The sequence below is a fragment of the Apium graveolens genome, chromosome 5 (assembly GCF_009905375.1).
Source record: "Apium graveolens cultivar Ventura chromosome 5, ASM990537v1, whole genome shotgun sequence".
Classification (NCBI taxonomy): Eukaryota; Viridiplantae; Streptophyta; class Magnoliopsida; order Apiales; family Apiaceae; genus Apium; species Apium graveolens.
Window position 1 is genome coordinate 197759707 of NC_133651.1, and position 21355 is coordinate 197781061.

At 35.8% G+C, this 21355-nt stretch overlaps 1 protein-coding gene across 2 annotated transcripts; it reads right to left on the reverse strand.

The window, feature by feature from the left end:
* Positions 1-314: 314 nt before the first annotated feature.
* LOC141724692 (transcription factor bHLH148-like) lies at positions 315-1945 on the reverse strand. 2 transcript variants are annotated; one of them, XM_074526930.1, is made up of 3 exons: positions 1759-1945; positions 977-1628; positions 315-821 (listed from the first exon to the last, which is right to left on the reverse strand). In XM_074526930.1, exons 2-3 carry the CDS (start codon positions 1590-1592, stop codon positions 817-819), a joined length of 621 nt encoding a protein of 206 aa, XP_074383031.1. In that variant the 5' UTR covers positions 1593-1628; positions 1759-1945; the 3' UTR covers positions 315-816. The 2 variants fall into 2 exon arrangements, with proteins under 2 accessions (XP_074383031.1, XP_074383030.1); XM_074526929.1 differs by having other exon boundaries at positions 664-1628; positions 1759-1944.
* Between the last annotated feature and the right edge of the window lie 19410 nt (positions 1946-21355).

The window sequence follows — 21355 nt, forward strand, 5'->3', positions numbered from 1 at the left end:
ATAACTAAATGTATTTACTATTTTTCATATATATTAACAATTTTAAAATAAAATAAGTAATTAATAATAATAAAATATAAAGATGATATCTTACATCATACAAAAATAATATATTTATTATTATAAAATTTTAAAATAATTAAATAAACATTTTAAGATTTGGACTGAAATTTAGACCAAACTAATAGAGTTGAAGAGGGGTTGGCTCGTTCCAAATTTGGACCAAACCCTCGGCGTTGCTTAAAAAATCAAGTAAAAATAGACGGTTTGGTTTCTGAAACTCGTAATCATAAAACTGATAAGACTTCACGATATAGAAATTGTTATTGGGATTTGCAACAAAACATAGCAACAGAGCCTCTAAACTGTAAATGATACAATATTTCCCAGCTTTTTGTAAACCGGTTTGATAATTTTGATACATGATATATTTTCGAACAATTGGGGATACTTAATCAGGAGAGCTGTCGACATAAAAAAATTTCGAGTACAAACTGGGTTAGTTCAACTCTAATTCAGTACCTGTAAGTGCGAGCTCGACCTCAAATAAAAGATTTTACCCAATGAAGGTCGCTCGGATCACGGAAAATAACGCTTTCAACTCGAGTTCAATAAGCTAAAAGGCGACTTAATTCAGTTTGTTCAACAAATTATGTTAGCCGATAAGCAATTGAACTCGGATAACGAATGAAATCAACTCGGTTACATCTACTAAGCAAGAACATGAACCGCACTAAACCACATTTGAACTCAAGCTCGATAAGCCAAAACTCGTCTCTAATTAGCCTCGTATAACTTCACATATCTTAAATCTTGCTATCCTACACACCACATAAAAATCAGACTATTCAGAACTTAAAACGATAAGATTAACTGTACCAAACACTTAACAATCAAATGTTCAATTTCGATCACAAAAAAAAGTAAAAAAAAAAATAGCAATAACAATATTAACAGCTTGTGGAAGGTAAGGTACTTGATCCAGCACCAGAACTAGAACCACCGGAAAGAAGCTCCGCCAACGCAGCCATCGCGCGAACTTGCATCTCCAAAGCAGCAATATAATCACCAGCTTCTTCCAATACAACAGGCAATGATTCTTTCCTACATCCAGGCACTAATCGCCCGAGAAACCGCGCTTTTCGTTGCACAGCCGGTAAATTCTTCGATTTCAGCCTCAACACGCTCACTTTTGCCTTTCTAACCGACTTACTAGCTCCATTTCCAGGCACTGTTACTTTAGGACGCCTCAAATTTTTACTGAATTTCATTTTTAACCGATTACTTAAAATTGCGCGGCTCCACCTGGACTTTCCTTTAGCCGTGGCAGCGAGGACTCGATCGGCTGCTTCGCGCACCGCTTTGCCACGACGCGGTGCGGAAGCAGCGGTCGAGTCGTCGAGACGGACTTGACGGAGAGCCTGCAGGAGTTTTGAGGAGTATAATTGTTGTTGCGTATCGGATTTCCATGAAATTTGAGTGTTGTTAGGGTTTTGAGATTGATTTTGTGTGATTTGGCTTCTTTTCTTCTTCTTTTTTCGCGATTCGCGTGTTGATGATGTTATTGGATTTGATATTAGAGTAGACGCCATGGATTCGGTTCGTGTAGAATCGAATTGTGTGTAGAGCTGTAAATAGAGATTCAATTAATCAGATTAGATGAGGAATGATATGAATAAGAATCGTAGGAATCGATTCGTTATACATACTTGATCGAAAATTAAAGAATAAATCAACAGACAGAGACAGAGAGATTACCTTACGGAGATTCCGATGATGTCAACGATCAGCGCCGGTTAGATTTGACGGTGGATGTATGTGTGTGTGTGTGTGAGAGAGAGAGAGTTGAGAGAGAGAGAGAGTTGAGAGGTGGTGGGGAGGCTTTAAAGAGAAATGCTTTCGGTAACACTAGACTTGCTTGCTTGCTATTTTATTTTTGATGGGTTGGCTTGTTGGCTTTTGTATTTATCAATGGATGCATTTTCTTTAAAGTTTGATTAATGGCGTTCACCAACTATTAATTAGATATTCAGTAAACAAAATATTGTAGTTTACATTTTCACATTCAAATTACTTTTTTTAGATAATGGTAATAGATTGTTTACATGAAATCGAGAAAAATAGAAAATAATTATTTTGATTTTGATCCACTTCGAAGGAAATTAATTGAACATGTTTTTTTAGTATTAACCGAATTAACCTGAATTTGTATTGAGATAATATACTGATATGTACCGGGCTTTAATTTGGAAGAAAGCCGAGTTTCGAGCCGGGTATAATTCGAGTAGAGATTAATCGAGTCGCGTCGAGCCAGCTCGTTTAATTAATCGAATCTAAACCTCTGTCCGAACTTGACTCGTTTAATTTCACGAGTCGAGTTGAGCTGGCTCGTTTAGCTAAACGAACTAATTTTAACGAGTAGAGCGAGCCGGCTCGTTAATTTTACACTTAATCAAGGTTAAAACTATACCCCAACTCGGCTCGTTTAATTTTACGAGTCGGGTCGAACCACCTCGAGTAATTAAACGAGCCGAAATTTCTGCCCAAACTCGGCTCGTTTAACTAAACGAGTCAATCGAGCTCACTTAAACGAGTTCGAATTAAACGAGTCGAGTCGATCTCACTTAAATGAGTTCGAACCGAGTTAGCTGACAAACCGCCCGACTCGAATTACAGCATACGCAGTAATCACCATATTGTCAAGAATATGAGTGGTGATGGTAGATGAAAGAGCCATAACAAACACTTAACAGGTAGACTAAAATGTACCGGTGTCAGGCTTGGTGTTAGCAAATAAGGGGATTCATTGGTTGGATTCTATTGAAATATATGCAAAATTTTTTAATTATGACACAAATCTAGCTACATTCTTTACGAATTTTAAGGATAAGATCTAGTACAACTTTTCCTACCATTCAAAACCAAGGCCAACACTTGCTCTAATATGGCATCCTTGATACTAGTTTGGTTTTGTAAAAATTTGATTAAATTTTAGAAATTACAATGTGACTAAAATACAATTTTACACCAAAAAATATATTACCTTTATCTCTCTCATTTTTTTTACAGTTTTTTTCACATGCTTGACACGCATTTTAAGGGAAGTATAAAGTATACTTCCGTAATTTATTTTTAAAATTTTCTTTTTTTTTATAAAAGTTTAAACATTATATTTTTATTTAGAAGAAAAAAAATTAAAAAATAATTATACAACTATATTTAATAAAAGTATTAAGGTGTGTGTCGAGTCCCCGTCCCCAATGTAAAAAATTGAGGGGGACGGAGGGACTAAAAGGGTAGTATAGAGATGAACAATTGATCCAACATTTTCTTCTTCACATATATCATTTGCAAATTGCAACAAGAAGTTGCATATTAAAATTTAGGGGTGCAAATTAATAGAGTCGTTCGTGAAAAAATTCGGGATCGATTTATTTAAGTGAATTCGGATCGACTCGTTTTCTTAAACGAGCCGTCCTTGAACATAAAAATAAGATCGGATAAATAAATGAGTCGAGCCGAGCTTTTAGTCTATTCGGCTCGGACTCGGCTCGTTTAGCTCGAATTCGGCTCGAACTCGGTAACTCGACCCTGCTCATACAAAATTTGTATATATAACAAATAATAAATATTACTAATCACTTAAATATTTTTATTATTACATTTTTCATCATTTATTAATAATTTAATTATTTCAATTTTTTTGTTCATTTTTTTAAATGTAACACCTAGTTTTTTCTTAACGAAACTATCTTGTTATCATTATATATTCATCTCCGATTATTCATATTTCCATAAACACCAATAAATAATTGGTAATTCGCATGAAAAAATTTAAGTAACACATCAAAATATAATAAAATTTTGATATCGATAGTTTAAAATGTGGTGTACGATTTCCAAAGTTACGAATGTCTTAATAATTTAAAATAAAATTGAATATATTCTTAAAACTTGTCGCGAAAAATAAAATCATATAGATTAAGAAACATCTATAGGTGAGTGTGCGTATATAATTGTAAGATAAGATTAGTATTTAATCTCGATACAACTTATAAAATTATAGACTATACTTTATGGTTAGTCGATTGAAAAATATATGTAAACTATAAGTGAACAACTAGACTCGGCTCGAGTTCGGCTCAGCTCGGTTGTTCGCGAACAAACTCGTATTCTGCTCGGGCACGACTCAATTATAAACGAGCCGGGCTTGAACAAAACTTTCGACTCGATTATTAAACACGGCTCGGTTCGCTTCGATTAATTTTATAAAAAAGTTAAGTTCACTTCGACTCAGACATAACTCGGCTCGGCTCTACTCATTTACAGCACTGTTGAAATTACACACATTTTTTTACAAGCAATCCATCCTCATCTCTCGGCGTTCATGATAAATAATTAAGATTCACACATTTAAGCAATAATATTAGAAGACGGTTCAGAACAAATAATGGTTGCATCATACTATATCACAAAAACTTTTCGATATGCGTGTGAATGATGCAGTATTGTGTATGTAAATGAAAAATTATAATATATCGTGAAAGTAATAAGATACGCTATAACAATCATTTTTGGCGGAGTTGGGAGGTATACTTTGCAATCAACCCCCTTATCCTCTATTTGTGATAATACATGGTACAAGTAAGTGTGTTTTGATCCTTATGGAATGTGTGAAGTAATAAGCGTGAAATGTATGGCGCCACTTCGGTTCATGAACCCGTTATATATGATAGATGACACAGGTTCGTGTCGGTCCATGTGGGATGTGTGGTTCATCTGAGTGAACCCCGGTAAAAGTTATTAGCTTCATAATAGGAAGGAGATACTCTGAATCTTACCATACTCATAAAGTGGACTTCTTAAAATGTTAACATGTTGTACTGACAACACTTTAAATTTGCCCATGATATGAGCACGATCTCTTTCACCTTCCTAGTAGAGTGAAGCACAAATATATGTGAATCACCGTACTCTCTTTTTTGACTTGGCTTCTGTCATATATTTCAAACCAAGCTGACTAATATTCATGTATAGAAGCCTGGGGTTCAATGTACAGGTTAATACCTTTTAAATCTCCCCTTCCCAAACTTTGTTTATTCTTACAAACGAGGGTGAAATATGCGTAAATCTTACCCAACCCTGTCCGAGTCTTGGACATGCTATGTAAATTTGTGTTGATAACAAAAATACCCTATCAACAGTTTTTTCAAAACAAAGGAATTGGAACAACAATGGGTGTTGGAGGTCCACTTATTGGTAGGTTTTTGGGGCCCTCAAATTTCCTTTGTTTTTTTTTAATGCAATGCAATAATCATTCAAGGGCGAAAAAAGCTATATACAGAACAGAAGAGAAGCATGTGCTTCTTTATCTACTTTTTCCCTCTCATGTTTTGTAGGCATTGTGGAATTTTATGCTACCGTGTAAGCTGACCACATATGCTCCTAATCTCCAGCTATATGTTCCATTCTCTTCTATCATCTACAGTTTACCCTTCCTAAGCAAAGCCTAGCTATTCCTCTTGATCTTACACAAGTCTGAAACAACCTCACCGCTGCGTAGAATATTACGCTCCACAGCGAGAAAATATTAATTTGGTCGGGCCTCACACACAAATTGGAAATGTCACTAAACAATTTGCGAATTTAGAGGATCAAATCAGGGTATATATGATCTATACTGCTCGAGGAAAATGTTATAACCAGTAGTATAATCATATTATTAAAATAAAATACAATTAGTTATGCTTAAATTACTAGGGATAAGAGATCTTAGCGGTGTCTATGACAAGTCTAACTGTCTAAGTTCAATGCACAATATACACTACATTATTGATCTTGATACTGCAGTAGATATAGACGCTTAACATAATGCAAATGCACTCTATAAGAAAGTCTCCTATAAGCAATTAAGTAATTAAAAGCTCGAATCCCACTCTGGAAGGTGCATGTTTTCGTTAACAACAAAAAGTTAGATAAAATTAACAAAATTTAGGTAATTAGGATTAACTTTCCAGTGTATGGTTATCAGCTTCTAGTCTACATTTGGCTTCTTTCTGGAATAAGAGAAAAATAAAGAAAGATAAATGACAACCTGACAGACATGCTTATGATAAAAAAAGAATGCTTAAATGATTGTGATTCGATTATTTCATATTATATGTTAGGTAATCATCAACCTAATCCACATTCTCATCAGAATAATGTTTTCATGTGTATCCTTTCAGACATTTACACAAATTGCTCAAAGAAACTTCAAGAGAATCAGAAAACACTGACAGAGCATAATCATGTACCAGAGTGATTGCCTCCCTGCAGTGAGACAACATCTAACAGTTATCATCTTCTATGAAACAACAGGGGAAGACTTGCTTGTTTTTATTGTACACATATGAAAACTTAATTTTTTTTGCTAATTGATTATACCAGGAGTCAAACTTTTGACCTTCCGCAAGGGACAAGAGCTTAACCCCTGCACCAACCCTTTGTTGGCACTTAATTGTTTGCATAAACTCAAATTAAGGTAAACTAACAGAGGATGAAGACATCAGTAGAGAGTGTTTAACTATTACACAGCAAGGGAAAATGACGTTTATAATCAAATTTTGTTTAATTTTGACCAGCATTGTAGTCCAAGAAGTTCATAGGGATGGCTAGTACAGACTATTCAACCATCTTAGATCTTTCGAATTATTGAAGTTTTATTGATTAGCCATCTGCTCTAGTGATAATTGTCTGAAAAGATCAGCTCGACAGTCGATAAGGTAAGTCCAAATGGTTCAAGAAACTGCAGACTTTCATGAACAAACTTGTATTGACAACATGAAGAATCTCAATCTTGAAACAAAGTCTAAGAGATAATCTCAAATTTACCTGTACTATTATAGTTTATCTATAAGCAAAACACTACCTTTAATCAAAAATTTAAAACACACATACGCAGATATAGAAATTTTAGTAGATCAGAGTCAATTCCCAGCAAGATCTCAGTAAACATAGTTACATTAAATTCAAAAGGTGACTAGCAAACAAACTATTTCCTCAGATGTAACCGAATCCCAAACATATTGGACGGTTTTATTGCGACTTCTTAAAAAAGAGTTCTACCCTTAAAACTTGTTTATTGCACAACCAATCCCCTTAATTATAGATGGATCGATTATAAGAACGGATGAATGGCTTCTTCCGGAACAAGACTCGTCATCAAACTTTGTGATGATTAGTTAAAATATGTAGATGCTTATGTGTTAGTTAGACCAACTCAACACCTAGCTAATTGTCCCAAGAATCAACACTAAGATCCCATATATGATATATCAATTTATACTGGCTACGGTGCTTCCAATTATAACATATTCAAAAGTGGCAGTTAAGAGACATTGTCTAAACACAATTATCCATTAGAATTCATATTCTAATTCAATTTAGGGAATCATTCAACACTGTAAAACTCTACAAAACGTTTCTTGTGCTGTTGCATTATGAATGTTTAGTAAATTGATATGATTTATTCAAAAGATAAGACAACTGTATGCTTCTAATTCCTCTAATATTAAAAAAGGTATGGTGCTCTATGAGTTTGCAGCATTGCTTCCTGGCATTCTAACAGAATTAACAAGTATGTTTCTTAAACTAAGATGTAGGCTAAACCTCTAGGTGTATTTCATTTTCAAATTTAAAACATGTAAACTATGTTTTTGATTACTTATCATGAGTGGTTCAGTTCACCTTCATTACGACCCAACATTATGCCACAGTTGATACGCATCCAGATTGACGGAATGATTTCTGTAGCTTTTTTAGATAAAGAACATACTATAAACATCTTTTGTAGTAGGCACTGGCCTCTAAAATGGTGGGGGAAGTGGGGGATTTGTGTCCCTTCTTTTCAGCATTCTACCTTTTAGCTTTAAAAATATGTGGCCCGTCAAATAATTCAAGACTTCTTATTGGGCTAATCAAACACTACACCGCAAATCACCTATTGGCCCTGTAATATATTATATACCTGGATGGTCTTTGCACTTAGCTTTCTTGCTCAGGGACTACAAATTACACCAAATTACATGAACAATAAAAAAGCAGCAGCTACTAGTTTTGCATGAATGAATCATTCAAGTTAACTCGAAGAGAATAGGAACTGTGATCATCATAAGTAGTAACATTATATAGTTAAAATTTTAGCGTAAAATCCATGTATAGTTAAGTGTTGAATGAATCTAATGTGTATTAATACATAAACTCATGAAGAGTCAGTTTTAGAGTTTCTGGAGACAATTATTTGGCATCCAAAGTCGGGTTTTCTAATGATACAGAGTGCTACTTTTCTCATCTAGATATTGATTAATGACAAGGACCTAGCTCCTACAGTGCCGCAAGTTACAAAACAATTCTGGGCATAGCCCAACAGATATTTCTATATTTATACAAGCTAGACTTCAGGTTGATGAGTATAACAATGAAAAGTATAACAATCTTGTTTGGATAGCATAATCTGAAAAATAATACCATAATATACTTAGCATCTACTTCCATATAAATTCAGGAGTGAAATGCTATGGCATCTTGTTGGGTGGCATCAACCCAAGTGCCACATCGATGAGAATAGAGATAATTCTCTTCTATATCGAGCAGTCAATTAACTCCATTCGTTGAAGGCCTTTTGGGATATGCCCAATAACAAATCCGTGCGGGCTCAACGCAAAATGGACAATATGATACTAATACGGAGTTATGCCTCGCTCGTGGCCCAACACATCTCACCAAGTCAGTTGCTAGATTCAGTTTAGTACCACATCCTTTTAATTTACGAATACTCTCTTTATACAGCTATGGTGCTAAACTAAATCCCAGTAGCTTTTTCCCCAAGGATCACAATGAGCTACTGAACTTATCTTATTGACCAATGTTAACAAGGCAATTTTACTCTTGAAATGCGATGCATGATTTGAATGCACAAACCGAATAAAGCTACAGTGCAATGACCTATTTTTATGAGTGAAAATAGAGAAAAGCCAATTGTGACTAGATTCTATCCTAAAGATATCATTAATTGACTAGGAAGCATGTCTAAGATGATTTTCTGCTTATTCAACATGTTACTTGAAACGTAGTCATTATAGGTGATATTAGTGTTAATATGCAGGGCCTGTCAGCTAAAAGCAAAGCAAGATTTACTTATGTAAATCCATTCAAGCAGAGAGTTTTGTAATCGTACATCCAACCTAAACTAATGATAGCACTTAAACTGTAGAATATAATCATCAGTGCTAAACATTAACTTCTGCTTAAGTATACGAGTAAACTATATAATAGATGGAAACTATATCAACACTCCTGCATTTCTTATCCATACAACAGGTATTTTAAAGCAAATATAAGTGAAAAAATATACAATATCAATCACTTTGCAATGGAAGTATCATGCTAGCACAAGCGCATGGTACGAGCCTCCATCTCCTGCACCAAAGAAGAGAACTCCCGCGACAATGATCAACAACATCAAACTCAGAATCAGAGAAAACCTTCTTTAGGACGATGTAGACTTTCTTCAGTGAACCAATCTCTCTGCTCAGGCAGATTATGCAAATCCTCAACCTCAATCACAGCCCTCAATAGCACCTCCATGACATTCTCGGATAAAAATTATATATATTATTTGGCTTCAAGCTTTGAGTTCCCACCTCTCTAAATTTAGTAAATAAAAATTCTGTCTTCAAGGTTCAAGGACCCTCCCTTCACAATTTCACCTGGATCTGCAGTTCTATGGTTGACTTTGACATTATTAGTTTGTACCTTGTTTGAAACAATTGTGGAGGGCAAGGAAAATAAATTTTTGGTGATTGATGAGGCATCGGAAGTAGTCGACTACAACAGGCAGTGATCAGAAGGTGTTGATGCAACTGATGGTGAAACTGTGAATACAATCTGCGATTAATACATATAAATCAAATAAGTGTGTGCGTGAGTAAACGAAATCAAATAGAAAAAGAAAGGATATAACCAAGTGGAGATCCTCGAGTCTAGTTGAAACTGTCTCCTTAAAACTATCTAGCCTCTCACCGTATGTGCGAGTCGATAGCCTCCCAGGATAAAACGAGATACCAGTATAATCGATAGATCGAATATACTCTCAGCGAACTTGAACTAAGCCCGAGAACTATTACCGGAATATTGAAAAAATTTAAGACTAAAGAGACCGAGAATGAAAGAGATGATTCTTATTCCCTTGACTTAATAAAACTGATGCCCTCAGACTCTATTTATAAAGAGAGGCTTGAAAGGACTTATTTTTCTTTTTGATGTGGTACATGGTATTTATAAGAAAAACTAAGGAATAGGTTTGTGCTACTCTCGATGTGGTAAAAAACCACTTTTCATATTAAAAGGTAAAACTTTGTAACATCAGTTCTCATTCACCTTTTACTCATCTTGAGCGTGTAAAGATGCGTTGGAATCCCCTCGAAGAGGAGAATACGTTCCAATAAATACACACCACTAACACATAATGTGTCTCACTCATATAGAGTCTCAAAATGATTCACAACTTAGTTTAAAATACTAAGTTTGTCCAACAATCCCCCACAAATGAGATTGATGGTCCAGTAGCATGCACCACATAGACAGACATACGCGGAGCTTGACTTGGTGATAGTTCCGGCGGTCAGATTAGCATACGATAGGTAGAGAATGCTCCTTGAACCTTCGCTCGAATAAGTATATCGACTTTACTGGTAGACAGTATGACGCGATGTCCTTGAACTGTTCGACCGTTTGTGTAAACGATGACATACTCATCACTATATCTTTCCTGACTCATTCAGTTCTCATGATTATGTCTATTTTGGCCATGGAACATCGTCTTGGTTCTGTAGGAGTTTTTAAAGAATTGTGCCTCGCAATTCTCCTTTGAAGCGGCCCCACTTCTCTCCCACATAGGTGATCTTTATCTTATAGAGTAACCCGCGTTTACTCAACTGAATTTCATGCGTTCACTCCTGAACTCCATGTATTCATCAAAGATCATTAAAAGCTCAAAGCTTAACCTCGTACCTTACGGGTCTCACTGTTTCCTCATCATAGGAACAGGACAGGGGTTACCCCCATAGTGATTTGGTCATCATGATTTAGTTGTCCCATTGAACCAAGTTCTTGGGATCTCCAGTCAGCAATGGTTGGGTGTCCACCATGATGTCGTTAAGCAATAGGCTTAAGGCCCATCCCTCTCGATGATTTCTCAACCACTTCTTTTGATAACCCTTTGGTTAGTGGATCCGCGATATTATCTTTTTACGGTATATAGTCAATAGTGATAATTCCGGTTGAGATCAATTGTCTAATGGAACTGTGTCGTTGATGTGTAAAATTATAATACTGCAAGTGCACGGTGTCTGTTGTTAGCAGATATAGGCAAGTATGGGTCGTATCCACAAGGAGACTGTTTCAAGAATTTAATTCAACTACTACAAATTGTTTCTGGATTAAATCGAGTGTTGTGAATTTTTAGCTAACTAAATAATGCAAATTTTGTGTGGTTAAAATCAAATAACTAAAGTCTAGGGCAATATAGGTTCACCATGCTTACACCAAAACATTCACTGAAATATAACAATTTATTGGGTCGAGTAATTAAAGTAATGGTTAATCTCTCTCAAGCATTAACACTTTTAGAAATCCAATTATGCTCTCGCACTAATCCTCAATTCTGCTAATCGTATGTATGCCTCTAGCGAGTAAAATCTCTCGATCTATTACCCCTATTTGCATACAATTAATCCACGATATTGGCCAATTACATAGATTAAATAATAAAACATATCAACTAGAATCACTCTTTACCCATTAAACTACTAACAAATCAGAGAATTGCCATGGTGCAAACATGGCTTCCCTTAAACCCTAGAATAAAACTACTCACTCATATTAGCAATAAAAACAACAAGAACAATAAAGAAAGTCATAGAAAATATATGCTAATAAATAAGAAGAGATTAAGAATACCTTAAACTTTTATATTAATGAAGAAATTGAGATCCAAGCTTAAACAAAGAATCCAATGAAGAAGATGAAAGACATAAACCCTAGCTTTCTTGTAAACGTCCGTATGTCTTCTTGTAAATAATGATAAAAACTCATAACAAAACTAAAAGTCTCCTCCAATAATAATATCTGATCCTATTTTTAATATTAAAAGTATTTTTAATGTTCTAATAATAATCCAAAAATAATTCCACAATGGAGTCGGAATTTATAAAATTCGCAGCTGTTTTTACCCCCCAGTTTTTGGGCTCTTCTAGTTGGACTTTGCTTTTGGGCCCATCTCTGAATTAAGGGAAATCTTGCAAGCTTCGCGTGGACTGTAAGATGATCAAAAACGGATTTCTGGATCTCTAGATATGGCCCAAACAGTATTTGCAGGCCGTATAGCCAAATAATACGAATTTTCTTCTATTTTCACTCCAAAATAGGTCTTTTCGCTCCAAATCCTTCCAAGTCAAGGATTCTTTATTTCCTACAATAAATCATTAAAATCTATTAAATAAATATCCAAATCAATGCAAAATATAATTAATATGGGAATAAAATCATCTAAAATATACATAAAAATATATTCTATCAGTCGTCGTCGTATATGACGAGACTTTCCATTATACATCGTGCTATGTGCTCTGCCAATAGCGGATTGACTATCACAATGAATCCCTATTGCAGTTACAGGCTTTGGCCATCTTGGAATATCCTCCAGAAACTGACGTAGATATTCAGCCTCTTCGGCGCATTTATCTAGTGCCATAAACTCAGCTTCCATCATGGAATGAGTTATCACCGTTTGTTTTGAGGATTTTCATGATATTGCCGCTCCAGCTAATGTAAACACATAGCCGCGCGTAGACTTAAGTGCTTTCTTGCTAGATATCCAATTTGCGTCAGTATATCCTTCTAATACTGCTAGGTATCTGCCATAGTGCAGTCCATAGTCTCGAGTTCTCCTCAAGTACCTTAGTACCCTTATGATCGCTTTCCAGTGATCAGCTCCCGGATTACTCGTAAACCTACTCAACTTGCTAATTGAGTATGCAATGTCTGGTCTTGTACAACTCATGAGGTACATCAGACTACCAATTATCCTCGAGTATTCCAATTGGGAAACAGCTACACCTTTGTTCTTGGATAGGTGCAAAATCATATCCACAGGTGTCCTAGCTTTCTCAAAGTCATCCTTAAGAAACTTCTCAAGGATCTTGTCAACATAATGTGGTTGACTTAATACGAGACCCTCTGATATTCTAGAAATTTGAATTCCCAGAATTACATTTGCTAGTCCCATGTCTTTCATGTCGAATCTTGATTTCAACATGTCCTTGGTAGATTTGATCACTTTATCTTTGCTTCCGGCAATAAGTAGATCATCTACATATAGCCTCATCATGACATAGCCACTCTCGTTATCCTTGTAATAGGCACAACTATCACATTCATTGATTTTGAAGCCATTAGCCAGCACGACCTCGTCAAATTTTTCATGCCATTTCATAGGTGCTTGCTTCAAACCATACAATGATTTCACCAATCTACAAACTTTCCTTTCTTGTCCTGGGACAACAAACCCTTCGGGTTGTTCCATATAGATTTCCTCATCTATGTCCCCATTTAGGAAGGCTGTTTTCACATCCATTTGATGTACAGTTAGATTACGCATTGCAGCAATAGCAAACATCATCCTTATGGACGTTATTCTCGTTACAGGAGAATATGTATCAAAATAATCAAGGCCTTTTTGTTGCTTGTATCCTTTAATCACAAGTCTGGCCTTATACTTATCAATAGTGCCATCAGTTTTTAACTTCTTCTTGAAAACCCACTTGCTACCTAATGGTTTGCAACCAGTTGGCAAGTCCACTAGTTCCCAAGTATGATTCTGCATAATTGAATCAACTTCATTCTGGATGGCCTCTTTCCACATAGGTCCATCAGGTGAGGTAACCGCCTCCTTATAGGTTTTTGGGTCACCTTCTTCGAGCAAATAGGTCATAAAATCAGACCCATAGGATTTCTCCGTTCGTTGTATTTTGCTCCTTCTCACTACCCCCACATTTTCGTCTTCACTTTTGTCACTCTCATTATCGTCATCTACAGACTCATGAGATCGTTTAGACGTCGTAGGTTGTTGGTTTCCTGGATTACAGGGAAACATCGTCTCAAAGAATGAGGCATTCCTTGATTCCATAATGGTATTCTTTTGAATATCAGGAATCTTGGATTCATGAACAAGAAACCGATATGCAGTACTGTGTGGAGGAGATCTGATAAAGATACAATCCACAGTCTTAGGACCTATCTTCACCTTATTCGGTGTAGGGATCAGTACCTTTGCAAGGCACCCCCACACTTTCAGGTGTTGGTTACTTGGTTTCTTTTTCTTCCACATTTCATAAGGACTTACATCCTTATTCTTGCGCATCGTAATATTTAAAATATTATTTGCGCTTAAGATGGCTTCTCCCCACATCGATTGTGGAAGCCCAGAGCTTAACAACATCGCATTCATCATTTTTTTAGAGTGCGATTCTTCCTTTCAGCCACACCTTTTGACTGAGGGGAGTATGGTGTAGTGACCTCATGGATTATACCATGTTGTGAACTGAATTCTCTAAATGGTTCAACATATTCACCTCCACGATCACTTCGTATCGTTCTGATTTTCTCAGTCTGTTGTGTCTCAACTTCTTCCTTATAGATTTTAAATTTATCTATAGCTTCGTCTTTGCTTTTCAACAAATATACATAGCAGTATTTTGTACAATCATCAATGAATGTAATAAAATACTTGTTTCCTCCTCTTGTTGGAGCGAATTTTAAATCACATATATCGCTATGTATTAGGTCTAGCACTTTGGTGTTCCTTTCCACACGTTTAAATGATGATCTCGTTAATTTTGCCTCAACACAAGTCTCACACTTATGTTTTGAATCGATAGTAAGTTTAGGTATGTATTCTTTTGCACTTAAACGTCGTAAAGTATCATAATTTACATGTCCTAATCTAGCATGCCGTAAATTAGGAGACTCAAGCAAATAAGCAGAAGAATTCTTCATTTCATTATCGTCCTTAACGAACATTATATTGAGCTTAAAAAGCCCATCGGTTAAATAACCCTTGCCTACAAACATACCATTCTTAGACAAAATAACTTTATCTGACTCTATTACAATGCGAAAGCCATGCTTACTCAACAGAGAACCAGGCACAAGGTTCTTGCGAATATCATGCACATAAAGTATATTCTTCAAAGTCAGATTCTTCCCAGAGGTCATCTTCAGGATCACCGTGCCTTCACCCTCAATGGTAGAAGTTGCTGAATTCCCCATGTAGAGCTTCTCACCAGCATCAAAAGCTTTGAGACTAGAGAAAATCGCCTTGTTTGAGCAAACATGCCTAGTAGCACCATTCACGTGGATTAGAACCGACCAGGTTCACTTCAGAGACCGTAGCACAGAGGTCTATATCACCCATCTCCTTGGAGATATTCTCTACCATGTTTGCTTCTTTCTTCTTGTTGGGCTTCTTGGGCATCTTACAGTCAGAAGACCTATGACCAACTTTATCGTAGTTGTAGCACTTCCCCTGAAATTTTGACTTCGAAATCCCTCCTTTGGGTGCCAGCTATGCCCCTTTACTAGAATTAGTCTTCTTGGGCTTGGAGCTTTGAGCATGCTCCACCATGTTTGCCTTCTCAGTGGCAACATTAACTTTCTTCTCGGACCCTCTGTTGTCTTCTTCAATACGAAGTCCTAACAATAAGGTCCTCCATAGACATCTCCTTTCGCTTGTGCTTAAGGTAGTTCTTGAAATCTTTCCATCCAGGTGGAAGCTTTTCAATAACAGCAGCAACTTGGAGAGACTCATGAATGATCATGAATGATCACCTGCAGTTCCTGCACCTGACTGACCACAGTCTTAGAGTCTGCCATCTAATAATCAAGAAAGCGGCCAACAATCCACTTCTTTGCCCCATCGTCCTCGGTTTTATACTTATGGTCAAGTGACTCCCATAAGACCTTAGTTGTTGGCTTCGCGCTGTATATGTTATACAACGAATCAGACAAACAATTTAACACATAGTTCCGACAGATGTAGTCGGAGTGCTTCCAAGCATCAGCAGCATACACAGTCTGCATGTTACTCTCAGCAGTGAGCAACGATGGTTCTTCCTTAAGGAAGCGATCCATATGCAACGTGGTCAGATAAAAGTGCATCTTTTGTTGCCAATGTTTGAAGTTCGTTCCGTTGAACTTCTCAGGTTTTTCAGCATGTGCAGCAGGCACAGTTGGCATAACAGGTGCAGCAGGCACCACAGGTGGAACAGATGGTACGTGCGTCTGTACTACAGGTGTATGCACACCAGTAGGCACCGCAGGTATGATCGGAGGAGTGAATCCTGCCGATATTTGTCCAAGAGGAACACTAAACTGTCCAATGACAGTGTGTCCCACAGGCACATGTCCCGAAGGCACATGTCCAACAGGCGTTTGACCCCCATCAGATCGTACGATCCGTGCGTTAGGGTTAATCGGCTTCTGGTGAACCCCATCAGATCTAGTGATCTGTGCATTGGGATCAGCCGTCATGTTCATCGGATCGTTCACAGTTTGGTTCTCCATCGATCTGTTGCTCAACAAAACAAGCAGATACAGATGTATCAGTCACAGATGTATAAAAAATAGCTTTAAGATTGTGAATACAATCTGCGATTAATACATATAAATTAAATAAGTGTGTGCGTGAGTAAACGAAATCAAACAGAGAAAGAAAGGATATAACCAAATGGAGATCCTCGAGTCCAGTTGAAACTGTCTCCTTAAAGCTATTTCGCCTCCCACCATATGTGCGAGTCGATAGCCTCCCAGGGTAAAACGAGATACCAGTATAATCGATAGATCGAATATACTCTCAGCGAACTTGAACTAAGCCCGAGAATTATCACCGGAATATTGGAAAAAATTAAGACTAAAGAGACCGAGAATGAAAGAGATAACTCTTATTCCCTTGACTTTATAAAACTGATGCCCTAAGACTCTATTTATAAAAAGAGGCTTAAAAGGACTTATTTTTCTTTTCGATGTGGTACATGGTATTTATAAGAAAAACTAAGGAATAGGTTTGTGCTACTCTCGATGTGGTACAAAACCACTTTTCATATTAAAAGGTAAAACTTTGGAACATCAGTTCTCATTCAACTTTTACTCATTTTGAGCGTGTAAAGATGCGTTGGAATCCCCTCGAAGAGGAGAATACGTTCCAATAAATACACACCACTAACACATAATGTGTCTCACTCATATAGAGTCTCAAAATGATTCACAACTTAGTCTAAAATACTAAGTTTGTCCAACAGAAACAACTGCACTTAATGAATTTGCAGGACTCTGCACATAATCAAAAGACGTTCTACAAGAAATTGAAAACTGGACGTTAATATGGTTAAGCAATTTGCAATCATCAATTCTGAAATAGAGTAATATATTAAAGATGATGAATCTAGTGACAACGTTGCAAACTCAAGTAGTTTGCATCAAACTTAATTAAAGTTAGTTTGTCTGTTACTTTGACATTTTCAATCTCGCAATGGCTAACAAGTTATAAATGTGTCTGCTGCAGACATTCAACGGCAAAAAGCGTAGAAGTTTAACAGCGGGAAAGTGACTTCAATTGCATATGCAAGAATTCAGGGGAAATCTGCTTTAGTTGCCCATTTCCAGAAGTCAGGCTTGATGAACGAGCACAAGCGATGTCGCCCCATAATCTTTCATACTAAAGGTCCAAATGCTGGTGACCAGGTATACGTTCAAGCGGTCCGCCTTTATTCATCTATACCTTTGATGCTAAACTCTCTCTAGTCTCTTGCATTTGTTTTATTTATCAAACCTTTTTTTCTGCACCTCAAATTCAATTCTGAAAAAAAAACATTGCGCATTTAGGTGCTATTCCCTCTTCGAACCAGTACTATCAGATCAAGGTCTGCTAAACCTCGAACCAATTCAACGACAGGAACCATGATGAAGCAACAAACAAATATTTGAGTTTGTGCTTTCACAGTTTCATGAGAATCTGTCCAATCATTTTTTTCTTTCATAGTATAGTTTTAGTATTCTTTGAATTGGCTTTACAGAATGCATAAGAAATGAAAAATCACTGATTAACAAAGAGAATCCATAAATATGTCAATTTTAAAACACAACATATTCCTAGAGGGTTGTTCATAGATCACATTTAAGCTGACTTTCTCACTAGTAGATTAGGCAGTTATTTTACTTTAAATAAATAAGAATTAATTGCACTTTGCACCCCACTACTATGTTTCATAAATAAATTTGTACCCGAACTTTAGAAAATTCATTTTGATCCCCTATACTTTAAATTTAGGATTCATTATCCACCCCTTTCCAAATTTTGTTGAATTGGGTAGGGGCAAAACCGGAAATTCAGCAAAAATATTAAGTAAATTAATTTCATATCTTTTAAAATAATGTTAAAAATTGAATTTTAATACAAAATTGTAAGTTTTTAATTTTTTAAATGATAATAGTAATTTCAGTTTTGATTTCATTTTATATTATTAATGCTAGTATTTTATAAATCTACAAAAAAATATTTTAACAATTAATTTTGATTATATAATTAAATTTAATTAAGTAGAGTAATAAAATTTTGAAATTGATATTAAAAAAATGAAAATCGAATGTAAAATTAATAGTGCTATCTGAAAATTAAATATTTATTATTTTATAGTTGATATAAAATAATATACAATTTCTAATAATATTTGAACAAGCTAAATTTTTATTTTGATTAAGTATATTGTTGAATTTGCGGTTTTACCCCTACCTAATTCAACAAAATTCTGAAAAGGGGTGCATAATGAATCCCAAAGTTTAAGTATAAGGATGCAAACTGAATTTCCCAAAGTTCTAGTACAAATATGTTTTTGAAACATAATAGTAGGGTGCAAAGTGCAATTAACCCAATAAATAGTAGTTAGTAGCGGTTCCTAGTAGTAGCAACATTACACCATAAATGGCCTACAACAACACCAAAAAAATGTTACAACAGGCCCAAAAAAGTGTTACCACAACCAGAAAAAGCCCTAAGGTAACATAAAAATTAAGTTGTTTTTTTTCGAGTTACTTTTGGCCCCTAAGGTAACATTACTCTTGCCCTGGTGTAACATTCACATTTGTGTAACAATAGATGTCAAAGGTAACATCAATCTATATCTATAGTATCACAATATGTATGTTACCTTTGGACTTAGAATTTTAAAAAAAAATGGGGCCCACACATGTGGGCCACAAAATCATTATAACATTTTTTTTCTTGACTGTAACAGTTTTATAATGATTTGTATTATATTATACTAGTTTGTTTGTCGCATTGAAGTATGTAATGTAACATATTTCCCAAAAAAAATTCGACAAAATTTGTTTGTAAATTGAACATGCCATAAACCTATTTTTCATACAAGTCAACAAATAAACAATTCACACCACCAAACTTCAAATCGGTTATCACAACCCCCACCAAATACTACTTCAGTTTTCACACATTTCACCATCAACTCCACATAATCCAAAAAACAAGTACATAGTCTATAGTCTAGAGTACGATAAATAAACATCTGGAATCTAGTACGATATCACTTGGAGTACGCAAAAGAAGATAGGTAAAAAATAGTGATGCCACTGTGAGATTAAGTGCAACCTCTCCTCCTTTCAAGCTCGCAATCTGGATCCTCGGTAAATCTTGTGATGGTAGCATCTCTTGCCTTCATAGTCATAGATCCATCCAACTGAACACACTGGACTGCAAAAGTTTCAACATCAAGCAAATTATTATGAAAACTATAACTTTTATAATAACCAATATAAAAAGATATTGAATGTCAGCCTGAACTTTAGTAGACTTAAGTTTGCCATATATTTGAGTTGAAAGTAGAATTAAGAATTAAGAACAACTGCCTACTTATATCCATCATTTGCTATCATATAATGAAGTAAAAAAGAATCACATGAACTCTTATTTAGCCAACATCGGTGGAAGAGAAGGACGTGGATCAGGTGACGGTCCTCCGACTGAAGTCTCAGAATGATCAGCTGGTACTGGAATAAAGGAACCTGCCATCGCTGCTATCTGAAAATAATATCGCACGATAAGAATCTCGAACCACTACATAAAATATACTAACACGTATTATTCAGTCGCACTCAACCTCTCAACGTTCTATCTTTACATTCCTTACTTCTAAACCATCTACCCATTCTCGACAATCTAGGCGTGTGTTAGTGACTTATAACCTGTAGCTCTAATACCAAACCTGTGGCGCCTTCCAAACTCGGGTCAGAAGTTTGGGGTCCACAACACACACACATCATCTACATAAACCTGCTTAGAAAAATAATAAAGATAATAATATTATGCAGTGACCCTACTTACCAACATCCACGGATCACAATAGGTTAAAGTATGTACACAAGCCACAAACACACACTTATATTACAAACGTTCAAAACCCAACTATTCAAACTTACAACGGAATATATATAACTGTCTTACAAACTTCCAACTTAAACTATTACAAAAGTCTTCTACTAGCTTATTCCGCTCAACCTGGAATCCTAACTCGCACACATGATTGGGGATCCTCGCTACCAACTGTTTCCTTCTTAACTGGAAAAGAACATAAACAGAATCGCACAAATGAGATAACTAGCTCAGCAAGTCACATTGACAATACTGAGAATAAACAATGATCAAATGAAATAAATTTTAGGTTATCAAGTTTCTTTATAAGCAATGGTTAGAATTGGATATTCGATTTTTATTTTAAAAACCAAGGTTAGGTTGCTGATCAGTCACGCGCTAACCCCGAGTAAGACACATAGCCCTGCTCTAATTACTGGATCCAATGCACACATTGGCCTAACATGACCACCAATCTGGCCTGACCATGAATCTGGTCCACATTTTTATAAAATAATCCAATTGTATAATAATAACAGAGTAAATAATATAAAAAGTAAACCGAATCATATACAATATTGGTTTTCAGATATAAGGTGAATTGCAATCATTAAAAGGGAACAACATGGTAATGCAAGGATAGGCTATCAACCGATAAAAGAATCAGATTACAGAAGAATTCAAGGTCTCGTGGTTATAAGGGTTAGTTCTTTAATACCTAAGGTTTGAGGGTTTGTGTGTTAAACAATTCCGGTTCAGTGATCAGTATTTAGTTTGTATGTATTTGTGGAGTAGTATCGTATATCGGTGGTTCGTATCTGGGTTTTCAACAATCAA